Source organism: Cavia porcellus, unplaced genomic scaffold (assembly GCF_034190915.1).
Source record: "Cavia porcellus strain 051 isolate PalLab524CR breed Dunkin Hartley unplaced genomic scaffold, mCavPor4.1 scaffold_8, whole genome shotgun sequence".
In the NCBI taxonomy this organism is placed as follows: domain Eukaryota; kingdom Metazoa; phylum Chordata; class Mammalia; order Rodentia; family Caviidae; genus Cavia; species Cavia porcellus.
Window position 1 is genome coordinate 59011425 of NW_026947491.1, and position 20472 is coordinate 59031896.

General features: G+C 38.3%; 1 protein-coding gene across 13 annotated transcripts in view; it reads right to left on the reverse strand.

Moving 5' to 3' along the window:
• The window catches only part of Grip1 (glutamate receptor interacting protein 1), a 633384-nt gene that overhangs the window by 11752 nt on the left and 601160 nt on the right, over positions 1 to 20472 (reverse strand). For 10 of the 13 annotated variants that reach the window (XM_063255091.1, XM_063255088.1, XM_063255086.1 and 7 more), the window contains 4 exons: positions 16039 to 16195; positions 15156 to 15267; positions 14992 to 15036; positions 10453 to 10686 (listed from right to left, as the gene is read on the reverse strand). In XM_063255091.1, coding sequence (XP_063111161.1) covers positions 10453 to 10686; positions 14992 to 15036; positions 15156 to 15267; positions 16039 to 16195 — 548 coding nt within the window. The remainder of the gene's footprint in view (positions 1 to 10452; positions 10687 to 14991; positions 15037 to 15155; positions 15268 to 16038; positions 16196 to 20472) is intronic. The other 3 variants (XM_063255096.1, XM_063255095.1, XM_063255087.1) reach the window with 1 other exon arrangement.

The window sequence follows — 20472 nt, forward strand, 5'->3', positions numbered from 1 at the left end:
ATTAATTCACTGGGAAAATTAACTTTTAAAACCCTCCAATAACTAGTTCATTCTTTTCCCAGTTGTGTCAAAGATGGATTATAGACTTGGTGTTTTCAAGTCAGGACCAACAAGGCGCACATGTTAGATCTGTTAGGTCTCTTAAACTTCCTCTTAACCAGAGCATGGGTTACCATATTTTCCCAGGGTCACTGACTTACAGTTACTCCCTGTATCCTTGAAGTTTGTTTCAAGACTATAGAGGACCTTGAAATCACAGATAATACCAAGTCTTCTACACAAGCACTTTTGCTACTACGACAGTCTATCTCATAACCAAGATGTCAACTTGGTGACTAGAAGATGAGAAGCACATAGATTATGAAATTGCTGGACAAGAGCATGATTCACGTCCTGGGTGGGACTGTGTGAGATTTCCACATGCTACTCAGAATGTGCCAAATTTAAAACTGAAGAATGGCTTATGCTTGAAATTTTCTCTTTAATATTTTCAGACCACAGATGACCACAGTATCCGAAGCCACAGCAAGGGAAACCGCAGATAAGGGGGACACTGTGGCATGTGTCTTATGGAATATTTTTCTAGCTCATCTATTTCTCTAAATGGAACTTATCTCTGGATGTTTAGGGCAGAGTGAGTTTCAGGGAGGGGCACAACTAGGTCACAGGTGCTTCCTATAACATCCCACTGCCAATCACTCAGTGGCTCAGGGTGGGCTCAGGTGATGACAGACTGATTTCTCCACAGTGAGGCACCTCATCAGCTTTAAGGGTTGATCCATAGATAATTACTTTGTGAATCAGTAATTTCATTCAAGTTTTAAAATGACATGCTTTTTATAATCCTATAAATCTTTACTAGATTTACTTTGTAAAGTAGAATTCTTTTCAATTAGTGTTCCTTGATTACTTTCAAGTGAAGGTTATATAAGAAAGGCAGAATGAATCTTAATTCTTTTCTATTTCAAAACAGATTTATTGCATTATATACTTCTAATGGTGTCCCAGTAAGAATTTCACTGGGCAGAAGAAGGAGGAGGAGGCGGAGGAGAAGAAGGAAAAAGAAGAGGAGGAGGAGGAGAAGGAAGAGGAGGAGGGGGAGCTTTTGTTACATAAAGTATCAATATGAAAACATGGGTTTTTATACTCTTGTATTTTTAACCATTTGCATCAATATTCTTTTGGATGTTTAAAATTCTTTTATCTTTGGGCACAGGCAGTCCTTCCTGTTGATTCCTTTGGAAAGGCTCCATTCGTTCTGATAGTGTTTTTGCTTTCTGGTGCAGGATATCACAGACTCATCATGAATATTTCCTGCTGTTCATCTGGAATCAGCGTTTCCCTAAGGAACCTGACCTGCTGTTTTGTATTCCAGCCCCTTTCCTCCTCTCGCCATGGATCTTCTCAAAGAAAAGGAAAACAGCAGTGAAAGAGGAAAAGGAGAAAGCAGAGGCAGAAAATAGCTAACAGGATTGCTGGTTAGCTGGCATTCTTTGGGCCCTGTTTGCTAGCATTAAATCTCTCTTCGCAAGGTCCTTGCTTACAGCAGCTTCTTTGCTTTATCAATGTTGTCACTTGGCCCTTTGCCTGCTGTCTTTGCTCCTAGCCATGTCCTTTCCACGTGCAGCATACCTGGGCAGAGTCCATAATCACTACTCCTAAAGCACAGTACATCCTCTCGTACACTACAACTGGACATGGAGCTGCAGCCCTGGATGCTGTGCTTTTGGCTGGTGGGGACGTGAATTAGCACATTCAGCCTCATTCCTGACACGCACCTGAATGTGAGAGTCCCCCACCTTGGGCTTGCTAGTTTTACAGCTGTGATTTTTTTTCCTAATACAATAATCCAAAATCTTTTATATTTGGGGGCACATTTGGCATGGGCTTGAAATAACTGTAAAGTTCTTCATTGCTCAACTGACTTGTGATTCTTGGGTATCTGTCTGTTCTGTAGGCCAGAACTCAGGAGAGGCAAAAATGTATGAGTGGCATGTAAAACTACCAATACCAATCAATGGTTACACACTAACCAATGGGTTATGGACACCAGTCAGAATGCACTAGCAGGTCAGTGTATTAACTTTAAAGTCATAGTTGCTAGTTAAGAATTTTGGCTTGACTGAACTGCACACTTGATGTATCTCTATGGAAAATCTTCAGGCTGTGATGCTAATAAGTGGTATGAAATTCAAAGTAGTCTCTTTCTCTTAAGAAAGATTTCCTAAAATTAGAAAATACTGAATTTTAGTAGACAGTTTGTGTCCTCCTGGGAGTAGTCTGGCAATAGTAAAGTAAAAAAATAAAATTATTTTAAAAATCACATAAAAATAAGATTCCAGAAATCAGTAACTCGGAAAATATAGCTGGCTACTTTCAAAGCAGGAACAATAAATTTTGTCACATAGCTCTGCTTGCCTGGAGATTCTTAATGGTTACTTTTGATTTATTTCTTATCCAAAATCAATTCTAAGGACTCTGAACTTTAAGCTCCCCTTGCCCCAAGACGAATCTCTTATCCAGGCACCTTCTTACCTATGATTGCTTTTGATCTCCCAACAACTCTGTACAACAAAATCTTTCTACTAACAGGGATACTGATCCTTGGAGAAGCTGAGGGAGTTACTTGTCCTGAAAGAATGCATAAACTCTAGGATTCAATACTGGAATACATGACCTCATTTGTTCTGTTCCTTCCACCAAATCATGATTTTATTTTTGAACGTGTAATCTTCTAGCTGGTCAGGCAGCCTTTTCATTTCCAACTGCCTAGCAAACTAATGATGAATAATTTACCATGTTTGCTGTTTTTTTTTTTTTTTTATTAGAGCTCTCTTGTGGTTTTCCATCAACATCCACATAAACTCCTGCTTTCTGCTTCTAAAGTTCGCCATTCCAAAAGTTCTTCATTCTACTCCAACCCAGGTGAAGCAAGATTTTTCTTGTGGGGGTCTCTATTCTCTGTTGACCAGAGGATGTCTCTGGGGCACCTGGACGATGAACATACTGCATCTTTTCTGTTCTAAAAGAGCAAATGCGCCTCTTGGAACTCTTTCAGTTGAATTTTAACTGTCTTCAGTATGTGCTGCAACTGCTTTTATTCACCCCTAGCACCCCAACGGCAGTTATGACAGGTGAACTGAAGAGTTCACCAAGATTCAGGTTCAGTCTTGTTTTACATTTCGCAGCAAGTCTGTCTACATCAGAAACTCAATACTGTCTTCAGTTTTGAGACAAGAAAGTTTAGCTTCCCATTTACATTTTAAGGGAAACTGTCTAGCATCTTAAGCATGTCACAACAAATGACAGCCATCCTGGAGGCAATTTCCAAACCTGCCAGCCTCCCTGTGGCTCAGCCTTTGGACCCAGTAGTCTGAAATACCAAACCAACAACACCTGCTTCACAGAGATGGTGCTGGTTTTCCTGAAAATCACCAGGAATTTAGATTTACTCTTGGCAGACACCCCTGGCCAATCCTGTTCATTTAAACCTAACAATTCAAGGAATGTCAAATTTGAGGACAGCCCTATACTCCCTGGGCAGCTAGAACAATGATAGCAACGGAAAAACCAATTGGAATCTTTTAGCCCAAGAGGAAGCAATCTTGGTTTATGCCATTAGAAACTTCTGGGTTTGGAGATAAATTAGGTCAGAAAGGCAGCTGCTGTCTCCTGTCTGGAAAGTCTACTTGGCAAAGGAGAGAGAAAGACAGCTGCTTCAGACACTGTCTCCTGCTGTTCTCTGATGACTGAGTGGCATCAAGGGTGAGAAACAGGAGGGCCCAGAGCTAGGATGGTGGCTAAGTAGGTCAAACGCTGATTGTGCTCTTGGATAGCTCAGACTCCATCAAGGGCGCACCCCAGCTTTAAGAGCTGTGGTGGGTTATGTGCTGCTTTCCTGACTGATCCCAGGGCACCTTTACACAGCTATTATTGCACATGAAAACTAAGAGAAGGAGCTAAATGAAATTCTCCAAGAGCTCAAACCAAGCCATGGGCAAGTGATGGTCATCTAGTTATTTCCAGAATGATCACTGGTCCTTTCTACTTGCTCCAGCCATTCTCAAGGTGTCCCTGTTCTGCCATCTTTGTTCAGGACTACTTTTGGCATCATCCTGTCTATTCAGCCTCTGCTTTCTAACTCCCAGATTACTCTGGCCTGGCTGTTCTCCAGTTCTTAACCTTTTCTGACTGCTTCTGCAATTTATAGATCTCCATTCCGCTTAGGCCTATGTTGGCCTCTCTGATTCTACAGGCTATGTGGTGGGACTCCTGTAGGAAATGGGGCCTAGGCTCACTTTCTTCATGCTACGGACTATGGACATCAGACATTGCAAAGAGCCTCAGACAAGGAAAGAGCTCTGTATCTCACCTTAGGGATTGACTGTTATTCATTTAAGGACCACAGTACTGCAGGACAAGCAATATGACAGAGCAATGTGAAGAAGGACGTGCAGAGGGCTCTTCTCTAAGAAACTGGACATTAAGCAACTAGCATGACCTTCAGAGAGCTATATCCTTTGTAAAAGAGGATCTTGTAGTAGTATAAAATTTCCGAGCCTACAAGTAAATATATTTGGTGATAACATGGAAGCACAAGGATGTCAGGGAATGATGGCTCTTCCTAGGATAGAGAGTTAAGGGAAAGTTAGAGTTTCTAAAGAGAGCTACTGGATGCTCTACTACAGAAGAAATAAGACAATGATCAAAAACAGAAAGAAGATGCACGACAATGCTGTCTAACAAGCTTGCCCCTGAGACGAGGGGCCAGCATCTCTGCTGGACTTATTATTTCTATGAACTCAGTTGCAAAGGTGGATGACGACTTGTAGAAAAGTGAGAAGATGCAAATTGGGTTCTGTTTGGGGGAGATGCAAGTGAGATCTCTCTGTCCCTTAGAAAACCTAGCCTCACAGACTGCTTTCTGCTCCTGCAAATCACTGAGCAGTTGGATTCTAACTTACAAATTGTGATCCGTTTCTTTTTCCCTCTTTAAGCAAGTCATCATCCTACTGTCATTTCTTGTTAAACAAACAATCCTTTCTTGATACAAGCCAGTCAGTTATATAAAAATGGTTTTTTAAAAAAACATTTAAAGAAGTATTTCTGAACAGAATTGTGAGAAAAGAAGCTAACAGAAATGATACATTTTGAGGATTTCCACGTGCAGATGCCATTAATTATATGATGTGTACAATCCAAATGCCAACCTTTCATGTTTCCCAACAATGGTACCCTTGTCATCTTCTGTGGACTCACAGGGAGATAATTCACTCATTGGACTGCCTTGGTGGCTGCTGCTAGTGACCAGATGATTCGATTTCTCCTTGTGAACAGCCTCCTACTCTGGCTTACTTTTCTGCCACTGGGGGCTCTCTAGAGTGTATGTAAGTCGGGATTGCTGAAGATATCTCATTTCGGAGTCTGTCACATCCCCTGAGTAAGACTCTGAAGGATGGTAACTTCATCAGGAAAAGTGCTAATTTGTGAGGTCTCCCCCAATATCAGCTAACCCTGCCCCTGCTTTTCTAATTGAGAATACAGGTGCACAGGTCTGCCTCATAAAAAAGCCTGTGCTCCAACAGTTTATCATGCCGTGCCTGAAAAGAGAGAAGTTCAATCTAGGAGACAGTGAGTAAAGTAATAAGCTGATATATTCTGTGCATTGCTTTTAGCATTTAATGATTTCCATAGTAGACAGCTGTACACCAGCCATTTGGAGACGCTCTGCATTTGGCATGAGAGTTGGTATGGTCTTGAATGCCCATTTTGAATGGTTAGTGAAGCAAGAGGGAATGTGCAAGAGTGAGACAGGTATTTCCATTTCATATTTCCCTCTAGGCCTGAGCTTGTTTCTGCCTTGGGAGAAAGTTGCAAAGGAAGCTCGTATTAAAAACTGAAAAGAATACTCTTCTCAAGGAGTAGGACAGCTTTACTGTACCAGTAAGAGGAAAGCTCTTCTCTGAGAACACTCAGATGCATTGCAACTGCAAAGTGACCTTGGACGAGGGAAAAGCTGATGGCAGCAAAACATGTTACTCATGAGTGACTCAGATGTTCCAGTACTGTGCCGCAGCAGCTGTAAACAAAGGCAGGCGCTGACATATTGTTTTAAAAATCTTTCTATAAAAATATCTGTATAAAACTAATCAATATAATTTTACTGAAAACCACGAATGACACAGGATAAGGGAAGGTCACTATGAATTTTGTTTTGAAAAATTCAAATGCTCTGAATGGAGAACTTTTTTCTCTACAAAGGTATTTTTTTTTCTTTAAGGTATGCAATGAAGTGGAGCTAGAATTCATCTCAGAAATAGACACCAAAGGATATTTAAGTTTCAACAGGGAAAGAGAGGTTATCAATGGACTACAGCTAAGATCACAGGCTTCTTATCTGCAGAGAGAAAGAATGTGTGATAAGCTGTAGTACAAAACAAAATTTATTTTAGAGATAAAATATCCAAGCTCCAGGGCCCAAGACACAGCACATTTCCTTTTTACCCTCCCATCCTGCTGCAGCCTGTGATTTCACCGAACAGAGGAACTAACTGCGGTGAGTAGAGACCTAACAAGGTGATTCTCAATCTTGGTTAAAATGCAGCTTCTTGGCACACGATCTCCTCAAATACTGAAAAGGTAGGTTGGGTGGGGCTTAGGATCCGACATTGCAATAATCACCCAGAATAAATGTCTTCAGAGATGCACAAGCCAAACCACTGTCTATAGCTGTGCACACACAGCCTCACACTGTTGGTTGTCATCTGTGAATAAGTCTGTAAATCAGCTTTGTGCAACTAGCATTTGAAAAGAAGCAAGAAAAGGTCAGGAGATATTATGCAGCAGATACTTGGATTCATTCTTACGTATAAGTGTGGGTGTACCTGTGTACTGAATTTGTGAGTACAGTGTATTTCAGGCTGTTCATACGAGCTGAGAAAGTTGAAGAAGCACTATCCTAACGACACCTAGCACTACTTACCTGGACTTCCTTCACCGGTCCTCCCACCCCATATTAAGTGACAAGTCATTCTAGCTCCAACTAATTCCCACTTTGCATAAAAGTACAGTGGCTTTTCTGTTTGTTTCTAAGTATTAGGAATGACAATTAGTTTTTTGGTTTCAAGAACAAATGTAGAAAACTTGAAATAAAAGCCTGCCAAGACCCTGGTGGTGCCAAGACCATGTATCAGAAATACAGATGATAGGAATGAGTGTAAACCATCCAGAGCTAGGGACCATGCAAAGGTCTGGAGGAAGAAAGGATGGAAAGAAAAGATGGGAGGAAAATGAGTAAGCAATGCAGAGTCAACTGAGGTGCAGGAAACTGGTAGGTACGCCGATATTAATTCTTTCTGTAGGAAGATAATATTAATAACCTATCCCAGAAAATGGCATATCGTTAGCCAGCCCCACCTAGTAATGAGATGGATCCTTGCCCATTCATTCACATTCTCTTGATTCAAACTGTACAGAAAATAGTAAGATTTTGTAGCTGTTATCCTGGACATGACTAGGTCCAAACTCTTACCAAGTGGCAAACAGCCATCAGAAAGACAGCAACCAGAAAATAACACGAAGTTAGAATGTCATACTGTTTAGCCTATCCACTCTTGTCTTTGCAATTTCTTGGGAATTTCTCTACTGGATCCATTCAGAAGTTTGCCAAAGGGGCTTCATGGATGGAAAACCAGCCCTCAATCTAACTGCCAAGCTAAAGTGTTCTGGTTTTAATTATCTTCAATTAGAGGAAAAGGTACTTTCTATTTCCCTAGCCTACCTTTTCAGACCACTACACCAAGAATACTTTCCTTAAATTTGTGACAGATTTGCAGGATCTTAGAGAGAAGATAACTCAAAATTCTACTAGTAAGACACTGTGTTTTCCATAATCTCAGAAATCTTTCTGTGCTTAAAAGATACACATATGCAAAGATACAAGCGGTTAGCAAACTGCAGGGAGGTCAGTAGTTTTTCTAATATCCATTTCCCTCCCGACCACTTCAACATTGGAGGGTGCTAAGCAACAAATATTTTACATGACCAATCAGAGTAACTGAATTCACTTAAAAAAGAAGATATTTGATATCTGAGCATAAATCACTTCAGCAATTCCACCGCATCAGGCCACAGGCTCCTCTATTACATCTTCATTTAACTACATGATTTAGGGTTTTATAATTTTAGAGCACCACTTATTTTTGAATTTTTTTGGTTTAGGATTAGCTGAGAAGTAAAATGAAGCTCCATGAGAAATGCACTTATTGCCACTACTTATGACAAAGAACTGAAATAAAGTGGGAACAAAAGCATGTTGTTTATCAGATCAAGTTGGCCCATCTGTGTCTGTGATCTTGTGACCTCCCAATTCACACACTGCCACAGAAATGTTCCAGTCAGTCCATTCACTGCCATCCATTTAGCCAATAAGTAGATGACACATTTTTTTCTTTTTAACTAGATCTATTTTCTAGCAGAGCCACTTTTTAAAACCTCAGCTATAATAGCTTCCATATCCAAATCACTGTCATTATCTTTGCTAAATGCTTTCAATGCAGGGGGAATGGAGAGACAGTTGTTTTGTATTCTTGGGCCACCAGTAATTGTCCTCTGAGGATATTGCTTCATTTCAGAAGAAAAAAAAATGTCTATTATATTTGCAATTTCCTTATCCTAAAAATAGAGATAATAAACTGCTGATATGAAAAGCTACACTGAAGGCTAAAAATGTAAGTACATAGACACTTAGGCACTGAATAGGCACCGAGTACATGTTGGCATCTTTCCTTTTAGGGGCAGAAGGAGGGTGGGTTATCAAACACGGTCTTCTCTGCCAAGGCAGAAAGAAAAGAAGTAGAGAATGTAGAGTTCGCAAATATCTGAGGAAATCAGGAGAGGGACAGAGTTTTTGACACAATACAATTTGCACAAATATGTTGGAGTCTGCCATACAAGCAACAGGGAGTTCTCAAAGATTAATGGCACGTACCAATCTGTACATTAGGACATGTGACTTCAAGCAGGCATATCAGTGCAAGACAATGAATAAACAAGTTCACCTGTGGCATGGGCCAGACTGGAGTCCTCATACTAAAACATCAGGAATACCTTTGCTTTTCTGTTAGTCCACAATGTCTCCTAAGGCATGAGGGACTCCAGTTCTAGCCTCTGGTCATGTGGTGATATTTGCATTCCCTCAGTGCTGTCTTTATGATAGCACTTTGCACATCCTCTGTGTGCTTAGGATGCCTCTCCTTTCCTCCACCTTCCTCTGTATGGTCCACATCTATGTGTAGGAAATCTTTTCTGTTCTTTTCATGGTGGATAAAGGTCCACCCTCCAAACTCCGAGGCTACCCAGGCTTGTCTCTATCATTGTACTAATCCATTGTCTTCCCACTGCTTCCCAGACTGTTTCTGGTCTTGTCTTTGTTTTCTGTGTGATTGCAATGCAATTTTTTAAAGTAAACAAATGTGCATTATCTGTATTAAATAAATGGATGAATATGTGATGAAATAAAAAACCTAAGATTGGAACCTAACTTTTCAACCCTTTCTTTCATTATAGTTTTTTCCAGTGGAAATAAAAGGCTAGATTTTATAGAATGATTAGGGAAATTGATGTCTTTAAAGGAGAAAGGATAACTGGTTTTTTATTTCCTTTCAATTTTATGTCTGAGGAAGAGGAATAACCAATCTCTCTAGTTAGTAGATTATTAATTACAGGGAGAGTGTTGGTTCTTATAAAAAGTGGGGCAAGATTGTTCCTATACATTTCTTATTTATCAACAAAAAATGATAGATCTAGAACAAAACAAAACACAGGCATCTAACCACTACTACTCTCCTTGGCTCAGTGTTCTGTAAACACTGTCACTTACATATGCCAGGTGTATATGTAACTCTGCCAGAAGCTTTAGAATCCAGCTCTGAGTGAAACAGTGGCTTTATTTCATAAAGTAAGGCAACTCTCCTAGTCAGAAATGGAACACAGCCAGGTTTCACCCTGTCCTGACCAAAGACATTCAGCTAACGTCTTGAAGAGAAATTTATGTCTTTTGAATAACATAACCATCTTCAATAGGCCTATAATTCAGGATTAAGTCTACATGAAATTTCAAACTCCTTTTCACGGAAGCTATGTATATATGATGTTTAGAAAATCTTTCCTCCTTCCCCTGAAGATGGAATAATACAGTAACTCATCAAAGCCTCATGTAACACTGGAGATCAAATTTTTACATGCTTTTTGGTCATAAATACATTTTTAGTGCATACACTGCTTGAAGGCTAGTCTGCTTCCTGGGGATCATGTTTGAGAACTAAGACTGAAGATCTGCTTTCACCTCGGGGTCCTCCCCCAGCTGAGCCACAGAATCAGCTCTGTAGACTGACAGCAAAGCATTCACAACCCGCAGAATGGCTGCAGGGAAAGAGAAGAAAGCTTACTAACCTTGTGCAGCTCCACAGGAGTTGGGGACATTATCTCTTTTATTTCTTGCTTCATTTTTCTCAGGGTGACAGACTTCCTGCCCACATCAGAGGGCAGGGTGTTGCTCCGAGTTGTTTGGCTATAGTGTGGCCGCGAGCTACTCCGTTCTTGGAAGCTGGCCTGTCGCCCCAGCTGATTGCGAGGTGTTGGAGCCTCATGATTCAAACTCATAGTGCTCCCCGACATGATTGTTGCCTGTGGCATTGACAATTTTCAGAAACAATTAAGCCACAAATAAGGAAGAAGTTTGGTTGCTCAACATTAAGCACAATTCTCCTTCTGCCCAGTCAAAAACAGTCTCTTCAGAGCATAACCAAAGGCTGGAGAATGGACATACCAATTGAACTATGAAAGTCAAAAAATGTTTTGCAAGTGACATTTATAAGGGCATATCTCAAATCCAATGTAAGTATGCAAGCTCCTGAGTTTATTTAATCAAATACCACCCCTAGCAGTTTGGACACGCATTTGCTTACTGCAACTACTTTAAGCATTAACTTTTTACTGAGTGGCCTCTAACCAATCAGACTAATGAGGCCATGTTCAATACATATTACAGAAATGAGTAAAGAACTTTTCAATAGAGATCAGGTTGCCTGTGTTTGTAGCGCTTCCTCTGTCTCCAACTGGAGCTAAAAGTGGGTTAGACTGGAATTGCTGATACAAAGGCAAGCGACTCGAAGTTTCTTGCTTCCTATAGGGTCTTCTCTATGGCTGAGTGACCTGCCTGCAAGTTTGTAGAGCAAGTAAATTCCCATTTCTTTTGGTGTGAACTAGTGTTTCTTAAAAAGGGTCTTTGCATAAGACCTTCAGAGAGGTTCAAAAATAATTATGTCTTATGTGATCGGATTCAATCCTTTATCAAAAGTTATGAGGTTCAGATTGGATTTCATCAGTGAATTGGGAAGTCTGTTCAGTTTCAAATATATTTCCTGCATAATATATAAGAAACAGTAAGATTAGATCCCAAAGATGATTGAATCTCAGAAATGGAACCAAAGAGGATTTGAAAACATTATGTAGGAGATGTTCATTTCTTATGTTAGAAGATGCTAAGATTCTAAAACCATGACAATAACCTACTCTGATATGATGGTTACATAAAGGTAAACTAGCATTGGTAAATCTTCCTGAAACAACGGGAACAGAAAATATGTTTCATATGCACATATGCACGTGACTGACTAAACCATGATTTACTTGCTTATTGTTATAGCAATGCTAAAAGTAATACAGTTGAATTTGTTGAATCCTTTGAATGTATTCACTCATTTAATCTTCACAGTTCTATGAGGTAGGCATTCTTACAGTTTAGGAGACTGAGACAAAAGATCCAGACTTGAGTCATAACTGAGTATAGGGCTCTCTCTACAATGATTAAAAGGAAATTAATAATGCTGCAAAGTGAGCAATATTTCCATTTGTCATCTTCAAGATATTGTAATTCCAAAATTCATCCAATGCTCAGCCATACATGCATTACTAATAATTTTTTTGAGTAATAACCAAGTATTGTTTCACATTTACCCATATCTAACAACTGTTGAAAGAAACAAAAGAAAACTTACTAGTATTGACTAGGTTTGTCCTCACTGATAATTTTGAAAAAGAAGATTGTAGCTATAAAAGAAAACACATTCTATGCTCTGTATATACAGTGTGTATGGAATATCATCTAACACTTCACCATACGTGGTGGATATTATAATTATTATACTTATCAATTGTTCAAGTAATGATAGAGATGCCTGAGAGAGTTTGGTAATCTGTCCAAGAACTTGGCTTCATGTCATCTCAGTCCAATATTGACTGAATCATCTAAAATTTCTTTTTGTAGGTAATAAGGTCTCTGTTTGGTACACACATGTAGGTATTCATAGTATGGTTTATTTCAGATAGATTGTAAGTTTATCAAGACCTTTCTGTTGCCACCTGTACTGGTGTTGTAGGACATCTTGTATTTAATGGCATTTACATGTATCATTTCTATGCTTAGTCTACACCACAACTGATAGCACCCAGTGATTGTTTTCCTGTTGTGGTGACCATTCATTTATTACTTTTTCCTATTTAGACTAGTTACCTGCTTTTGTTCACATTTTTAAAAAACATTTGTTTTCATGGAACCAGTTGGAAAAATGTCAGAAGTAAAACACTTAATCACTACAGCAGGGAGATGACAGTCTTGCTTTGATGAGTCCCAGCTGCCACAGAACAAGTTACAAGTGGATTTACAAAGCCCATCGATGGAAGAAATGAGATATTATCAATAGTCACTTAGTGTAAGTTTTAAAACATAGGTTGACTGCTTTGTTTAAAGTGAACTTTATATGAATTAGCAACATCTAAAAAAGAATATAAAAATTAAAGCACAAATATAATTTAGGCTCTGACAGTTAAATCTTCTTCCTTTATTATATTAAACAAAATAATTAAGTCAGTGTTTATTAATCAAGAAATGGCAAACATAATAATAGCCAATTTTTACTGAACACTTTAGTGAAATTTATTAAGTGCCATGTTCTTATTTAATTGCCATACAAATATTAATTCATAGAAGAAATATCTGGTAAGAGAGGTTAAAAACTTGTTCTAAGTCTTGGTTTTAATTTTCTCCTTTGTTAAAGCTACACATTTTTTCAGTTCTGAAGTTGAATCTATATATTGCTAGGGAATAAGGAAAATGATTAATAAATTAATTTTCACTTCAATTGTAATCATTTTTCATCTTGGCTAATCTACATTTATAAGTGTTATAGTAGCTCTAACTTTTAATATTGGATATAAATTTCATGGGTGAGAATCTAGTTCCAATAATATTTTTTGCCTAACAGTATTTCTAATCAAGGGAATGGAGTTCATTTAAACTAATAAATGAATATTCTTTGTGATTAAAATACAAATGTCACTCTATGAATTTGCCGATCATTTGTCCTACCTGAAGATTTAATTTCTCTTGGCCTATGAACTCAGTCCATTTCCTCTCCACATTTATAATTTTAAGAGTCACGCTTGCATGGAGTTATGATAGAGCAAATTTATAGGATGTCATAGCGAATTTCTAAGCTACTACGTTTTCATGAGATAACTCACTTTCCAAATGAAAATGCAGTTTTATCATATTATTTTTCTTTTCTGTACCTGGTATTGAACCCAGGGCTTCATGCATAGGCAAGTGCTTTACCACTGAGCGCATCCCTTTTTAAAAATTTTATTTTGAGACAAGATCTCAAGCTGGACTCAAACTTGCAATATTCCTGCCTTAGCTGGCATCTGAACATCTGAGATTATAAATTTGTGCCACTGTGTCCAGTTCATGCTATTTTTTGCCTAATGTAAAAGAAGACATGAAAAGAATGGTTTGTTCTTCAAAGGTAAGTATCAAAATGCAAAAGACATGTGAGCCAAAACATGCTTTCAAAAACAAAGATATAACCAAGAATTGTGAATTAGGCTCACAGTTCAGTTTGGGCCACTCTTACTCTGCTTAATGGGAGGTGGTAAAAGTTTAAATAAATCAGCTTTTACTTAAGATTCTGCTTTTTTTGAAAGTTGTATAAAAAGGAATCAATTGCTAACATCTTAATTTGTCTATAGGATTTTATAGGATTATCCACGCCTTTAACTATGCTCTGAAGCTAAAATTCATGCCAGGTAATATTATGATGTTCATAAATTCAAACTAATGTTTTTCTTTAGAACTGTCTTTGCAGATTCACAAACATTAAATTCACATAAGATATCCACACATGCAACCGAGAAGCAAAACAATATAACGATGAATAATCAGTTTAGAATTGCAAGAGTTTCACCCAGTTATGCCATTCACATTCCTTATGGTGACTTGGGGACCTCATATGACATCAAAATAAAAATGAGACTTTTGCCACTTTACTTTTTACAGCTCAGAAAATTTAAAAGAACATAAAAGGAAATAGTCTAGGACTTCCCAGACTAAAGTGTGAATACTGTCAGCAAATTCATCTCTTTGATTAAAGAATTCATCAGGAGTTCAGCTCTTCCATTCAATCTTACTTGTCCTTGAATTCACATGAAGTTAATACAGAATCATGATTTGTAATTCATAGGAAGGTACTAGGCAACGTTTTGCCTGCTTATCAAAGAGACCGGCCTTTTTCACCAGCAGCATTGTCATCTACTTTAAAGGCAAAATAAAATAAAAGTAAAATTTCCTCTTATGTTCCTCTTAAGAATCAAATTAATTTCTATACCAGGTAAAATGAAAACATGCCAAAGAAACCTTTCTAAAGCAACTAAGAGGATGAGATGCGCCACTGCTGGGAGACTTAGCTCACTCCTTAGCGCTTTGGTGGGAGACAGAACAGTCAGGGTTAGCGGGAGCCACAAGTCAGTAAGCTTGGGGTGGGAATGGGGAGTAATACTTTCAACGGCATTGGATAAAATCAAATTGCTGTCCAGAAGGCAAGGGGTAGGGAAGGCAGCTTCACAAGCAAAAATATAAACATAAAGGGTAGCTACCAAGAGAGTCATGTTTCTCAAAGACACACGCCTGTCAGCTTTCTCCTGTGGAAAGGGGTTAAAGCTTTTAAATGAACTGGTGTGATCAATGCAAACTTAAAAGGACCAAAAAAAAAAAAAATGAATGTAGAAACAGGAAAAGTAAGCAATGGAATGGTGGCTACCTCAAGTTCTCGCAGAATTCCTGACTGTCCACAGGTTTCCAAATCCTCCAGCGCCTGAGACCAGAAATTCTCCTCTTGCTCGGCCTCTGCACTGTCTGAAGTTCCTGCAAAACTGTCATCAAGAACACAATCTAGGTTAAGGATTTGCCAAATGTAATCACCCGCTGTATTCAGAATCTATCTCTCTCCTTCATTTTCTAAAAAGAAGAGGAAGAGATTCATTTTGGATCTGTCTTTCATCCACATGTGGTCTCCAAGTAAAGCCAGCTCCAAGATCCTTTGGGAAATGCAGGGTGTCATGAGGAAAGGAAGGTCTATCCACTGTTCTACTGACTCCATTTCAGGCTATTCATGACTACTGATAGATGAGCTGCATCGAAATGGCTGTTTCGATGGAATGTAACAAGAAAATACATCTCAGCTGTGCAACAGCAGGGAACTATAAATCTCTTAGAGAAAAATGTTTTCCCCACTTGTTACAAAGAATATTATAAATACATTAAGTGTTGCCACTTTTTATCAGTTTCCTTATAATATATGAAGAACAAAATGCTTAAATATATTTCTTTATTAAAATTCTGGGATTCTTGATGCATTTAAAAAAATAGCATGGAACTTAATGTGGAATTGCCTTTCAAAGGCAAGCAGAAGAAGTGAGCACTTTCTCCCCAGAGCTACCACTGTCACATTAGGGGAAACTTGGCTCATTACTGTTGTGAGGTGGTACCAGACTATCACTAGTCATACATAATCACCTTGGGTGATTATGGTGGCTTCAAGAACCATGCCAAATATATGTACCACTGGAAGCAGAGAAGTTCAAATCTTGCCCAGATGATGATAAAGTCACCTTGGACAGGGCAGCAGCAGATGGAAACCTTACCCACTGGCTGTAGACCGGTCCCAGTCTTCATTACTCAGCCCTACATCTGGGTAAGTCTGGCTTCGTGGCTTGGGGACTGGGGACAAGCTGCCCCTCTGTTTTGGACTCCTCCAGTCATAGGTATTGAAATTGTATCCTGGAGCCTGAAAACTGGTGCCTAAAACATAAACAAAGTGTTAGGACTGGGCTTGAAGATTATGTCATCCATTGAGAAGTAACATTGTTGGCTGGTAGAGGGATCAAATAACAACAGCATCAACAACAAAAGAGTGAACATGCATGAGGTGGGTGTTTATAATGTACCAGGATTTTACTAAATGCTGCACCATCTATTTATGCATCACAACTAACTCTGAAAGTAGGTGCAGTTACCATTTACAGTTTACAGATGACGCTAAAGACTTGGGGCAGTGGTTCCAATACCTAAGGCTATTTTCAGACTTTCCTTGGGGTTCAGATTATACTTGAAGAGTCAGTTTTTAGATCCTCAAATTCCATATGCACTTAGACTCCAGAATGATGCAACTGACACAGGGCCAGGGGCTGAGATCTGTCAACCTCCCTCTCACTTTCCATTTCACAATTGCATTCTTGTCACGTTACAAGTGAAAGACACATTTCTCATCCATGTCAAACCTTTAATGTGCTCGACCCTGCAGTACATAAAGTTTCCACTGCCAGATCAAGGGATAACTTGGGAAAGCCTTGCTCCTATGAGAAAGTCTCTAAGAAAAGGGACTTAATTTCAACCACGCAAACATATGACAAAGTCTCCTCCCTCTCTTTCCAGAAGTAAGAAGGATGCATCAGAGCAAGGAGGTCGACGTATTATTACTTTTATTTCAATTTCAAAATGAAGACTTGCTTTTTTCTGAAGGAGAGTAAAGTCTGATTAGCTTGATGGGTGAAACAGTCAGAAATGGTTTTGGCAATTAGGTTACATAATGAACATTTTCTATGCGCTTACACTAAATCTATGGCACCAAGACTTGGACAAAAGTATGTATAAGGTATATTTCAAAAAAGTAGAAATTACATTCTTTGCAAGTATTTACATTTGAAAAGAAAAAATTAGGAAACAACTTTAGATATGTGATAGGCTATGTAATTTTTCAAAATTTGGGGGCTCAAGAGGGAGAACAGAGGTTTGGTTATAAGTCTGATTCTATAGCTTGCACTGTGACCATCTCATATTGCTTCATCCACCCCAGAAGGTGGTGATGGATGCATGTGTGTTTATATATATGAGGTGAACTGCAATACAGTGAATATTTCTTACTATGTTTAAAGCACTTGCTACGGCAAATGGGCTTGCGTTCTCATTTTCAGATATAATTAAAAAGCCTGATCACATAAGATGACTCTGTCTCCATGACATCTTTCCCATTTCTGGTTCATCTTTCCCATTTAGTGTTTTCCACTTGTCATTGGACCTTTTGATAATGCCATCCTGGCTACTAGTTAGATCTCAGGGAAAACAGGCATTCCAAAGGATAATGCTCTCTAATGTGAACAATTCAATCTCAGGAATCAGGACAAGGCCACCACCACATGATGAAAATACTCTATGAACTTTCTGTTTTGGGATATCAAGGAGTAGATGCTCTTGGGGGCAGAGCAAACACTTGCAGTTCAACAGCTCATTCTCTTTTCCTCAGATAACTGCAGGAGAATAATTAGCCACGTGAGAAGAAGTCTTCTGGGATGAATGTGCAATTTTCTGTCAGAAGTGTTGAATTCAGGAAATATACATGAACCGTCTCTTGCAAGGGAGTGACTGCATAACATTAGATTAGCCTGGCTTTCTTTGATGTGCTATTGATTTTCTCCTTCCAAACCAAACTGAGCAACTCCAAATATGCAAAGCCTCATTTCTTCTGATACAAAAAATAAAAAAATAAATAAATAAAAAATAAAGGAAGTTGATACTTCACTTGGCTTTAACCTCTTTTTGTTTGTTTTTTGAGACACAGTCTCCTTGTCTGGTCCAAAGTGGCCTCAAACTTGCAGTAATCCTCTTGCCTCAGCCTCCCAGCTACTGGGGTTGCAGCCATGTGCCATCACATCTGGCTCCCACACTTTTTGAAAGCCAGACGTTCATTGGTGGTGTCCTTCTGGGTGGATATCCTTTTCTGATAACCCTTAACCTGTATGACCATCAAAATCCCTGGGATAATTTAAATATGATTTAGACCAGGCAGATTAATTTTTAAATTTTCTTCCTAACCATTGTGTCCCAGTAGTTCTTGGTGATTTAGGGAAGAGTCTAAGAGTAGGACTAAGCAGATGTGCACCATCATTACTAGGAAGATGCTGACCTTAGAAGGCAAGTGTATTCATAACAAGGATAAGTGGTCTTAAGAAGTACTATAAAATGATTACAGCATTACCACCAAGCAGAGGAAGAAAAGGGGATAAGATTCAAAACTTTGCTAAGATGTAAATGTATTATTCTTTCAGGAGTAAGCATGTATTTATTTTAGTTCAGTTAAAACAAACATAGTTTCATTGAAACAGTGTAGAAACAAATTAAATTCAGATATTTTAATTCATAGAGAACTCCACTTTCTATTTCTTAACAGATTTAGATTTGATAAAAGAAAGGGCGGATTAATATATTCAAGCACCCAATGCCATGAAGGTACCAAGGACCAATGCTTTCTCAGAAAATAGTGAGTGAGCAGTTTATGGTATATGGAGTCAAGGATGCAGCACGGAAGACTAGAATACAAAGGACCCTGTATTTCTTTTTACTTTTTAGTTTTTAGTTTTACAAGGTCTCACTAGGTTCCAGTGGGCCTTGAACTCACTTGTGTAGCCCACTCCGGCCACATACTCATGGTGATTCTCTTGCTTCAGTTTCCGGAGTGCTGGAGGTGTGTGCCACCATGCCCAACAGGGCCTTGTATTTCAAACTAGGGCCCTATCACTTATCCTGTAAAAATGGAGAGCCAGCAAAAGAGGTTTCTTCGAAGTATTATGAAAAATAAACTGTCAGAAATGTAATTAAACTTTGTTTCTGTTGAATGGCAACAAACACATGAAATTCTATGTATGGCACTGAAAACCACATTTTCAATTAAAACTGAAAAACAAATTTTTGAAAACATTATTTTTAAAAAAACATATGTCCAAAGTAATTTCTTTGCACTAGAACTGAAAATTTTTTACCTTCTTCTTTGTTTTGTTCTTTACTTTAATATCTGGTTGTGTATCTTGTGCCATAGTGTGAAATAATGATTGATTTTATTTATTTAGGATAATGGAGAGTTTATCTTCACAATATAAGTGATGTTTTGTTTTTAAATTTTATTTTAAAGAGAAAAAATAAAACAAAATTTCAAAGCCCAGCAATTAGAGGGTAACAATGGGTAATACATTGTATATTGTTATCTTTAAATTAGTTAGAGTACAAGATATCTGCATTTAATTGTCCCAACAACATTAGCACAAACCTTTCTTTTCAATGAACTGAGACATTAGTAGTATAACTATCTTAACTATCTATACATGCATATATTTTTCTTTAGCTTCTCACATTAGGGAGACAATACGATATTTACACAAGTGAGTCTGATTTATTTCAAGTATGAGTATGGCCTCTAGTTGCATCTATTTACTTAGAGAAATCTTAAGTTTATCCTTCTTTATGGCTTAAGTAATTCACTGTATAAAAATATCACATATTTTTTATCCATTCTTTGGTTGATGGGAATTAAGGTTGTTTACAAGATCTAGCTCTTACATAGAATATTGCTATAAACAGGGTGCACATATTTCATTGTGGTATGATGTTTTTAATACTTCTGGGAAGATACCCAGAGGGAAAATAGCTTGGACAAATGGGACCTCCAATTTAGTTTTCTGAGGAATCTTCACACTGATTTCCACAGTGGTTGTACCAGTCTACACTGTCACCAGTAGTGGAGAAGGGTTCCTTTTTCCCTACAGCCTTGCCAGCTTGTGTTACTGGTTGATTTTTTGATGAAAATCATTTCTTATGGAGTGAGATGGCATCTCAGCATTATTTTAATTTGCATCTCTCTGACATCCAGTGATGTTGGGTATATCTTCATTTTTATATTTGCTGTTTTTATTTCTTCATCTGAGAAGTGTGTATTCATTTGTATTTCTTCAACTGAGAAGTATGTATTCATCTCAGATGCCCATTTTTGGATTGAGTCTTTAAATTTAGGAGGTCTGATTTTTTTGAGTTCTTTATATGTTCTTGATAGTAATTCTTTGTCAGAAGAACAGCTGGCAAACATTTTTTTCTCACATTGTGAGTTGTCTCCTCATTCTGCTGGTACTTTCTTTTGCTGTGCAAAGGTTTTTTTAGTAAGATGAGATTCCAGTTAATCTTCCAGTTGATTCTTTGTGATAGTTCTTTGAAATAGGGGTTTTATTCATAAAGTCTCACCTAATCAATGTCTT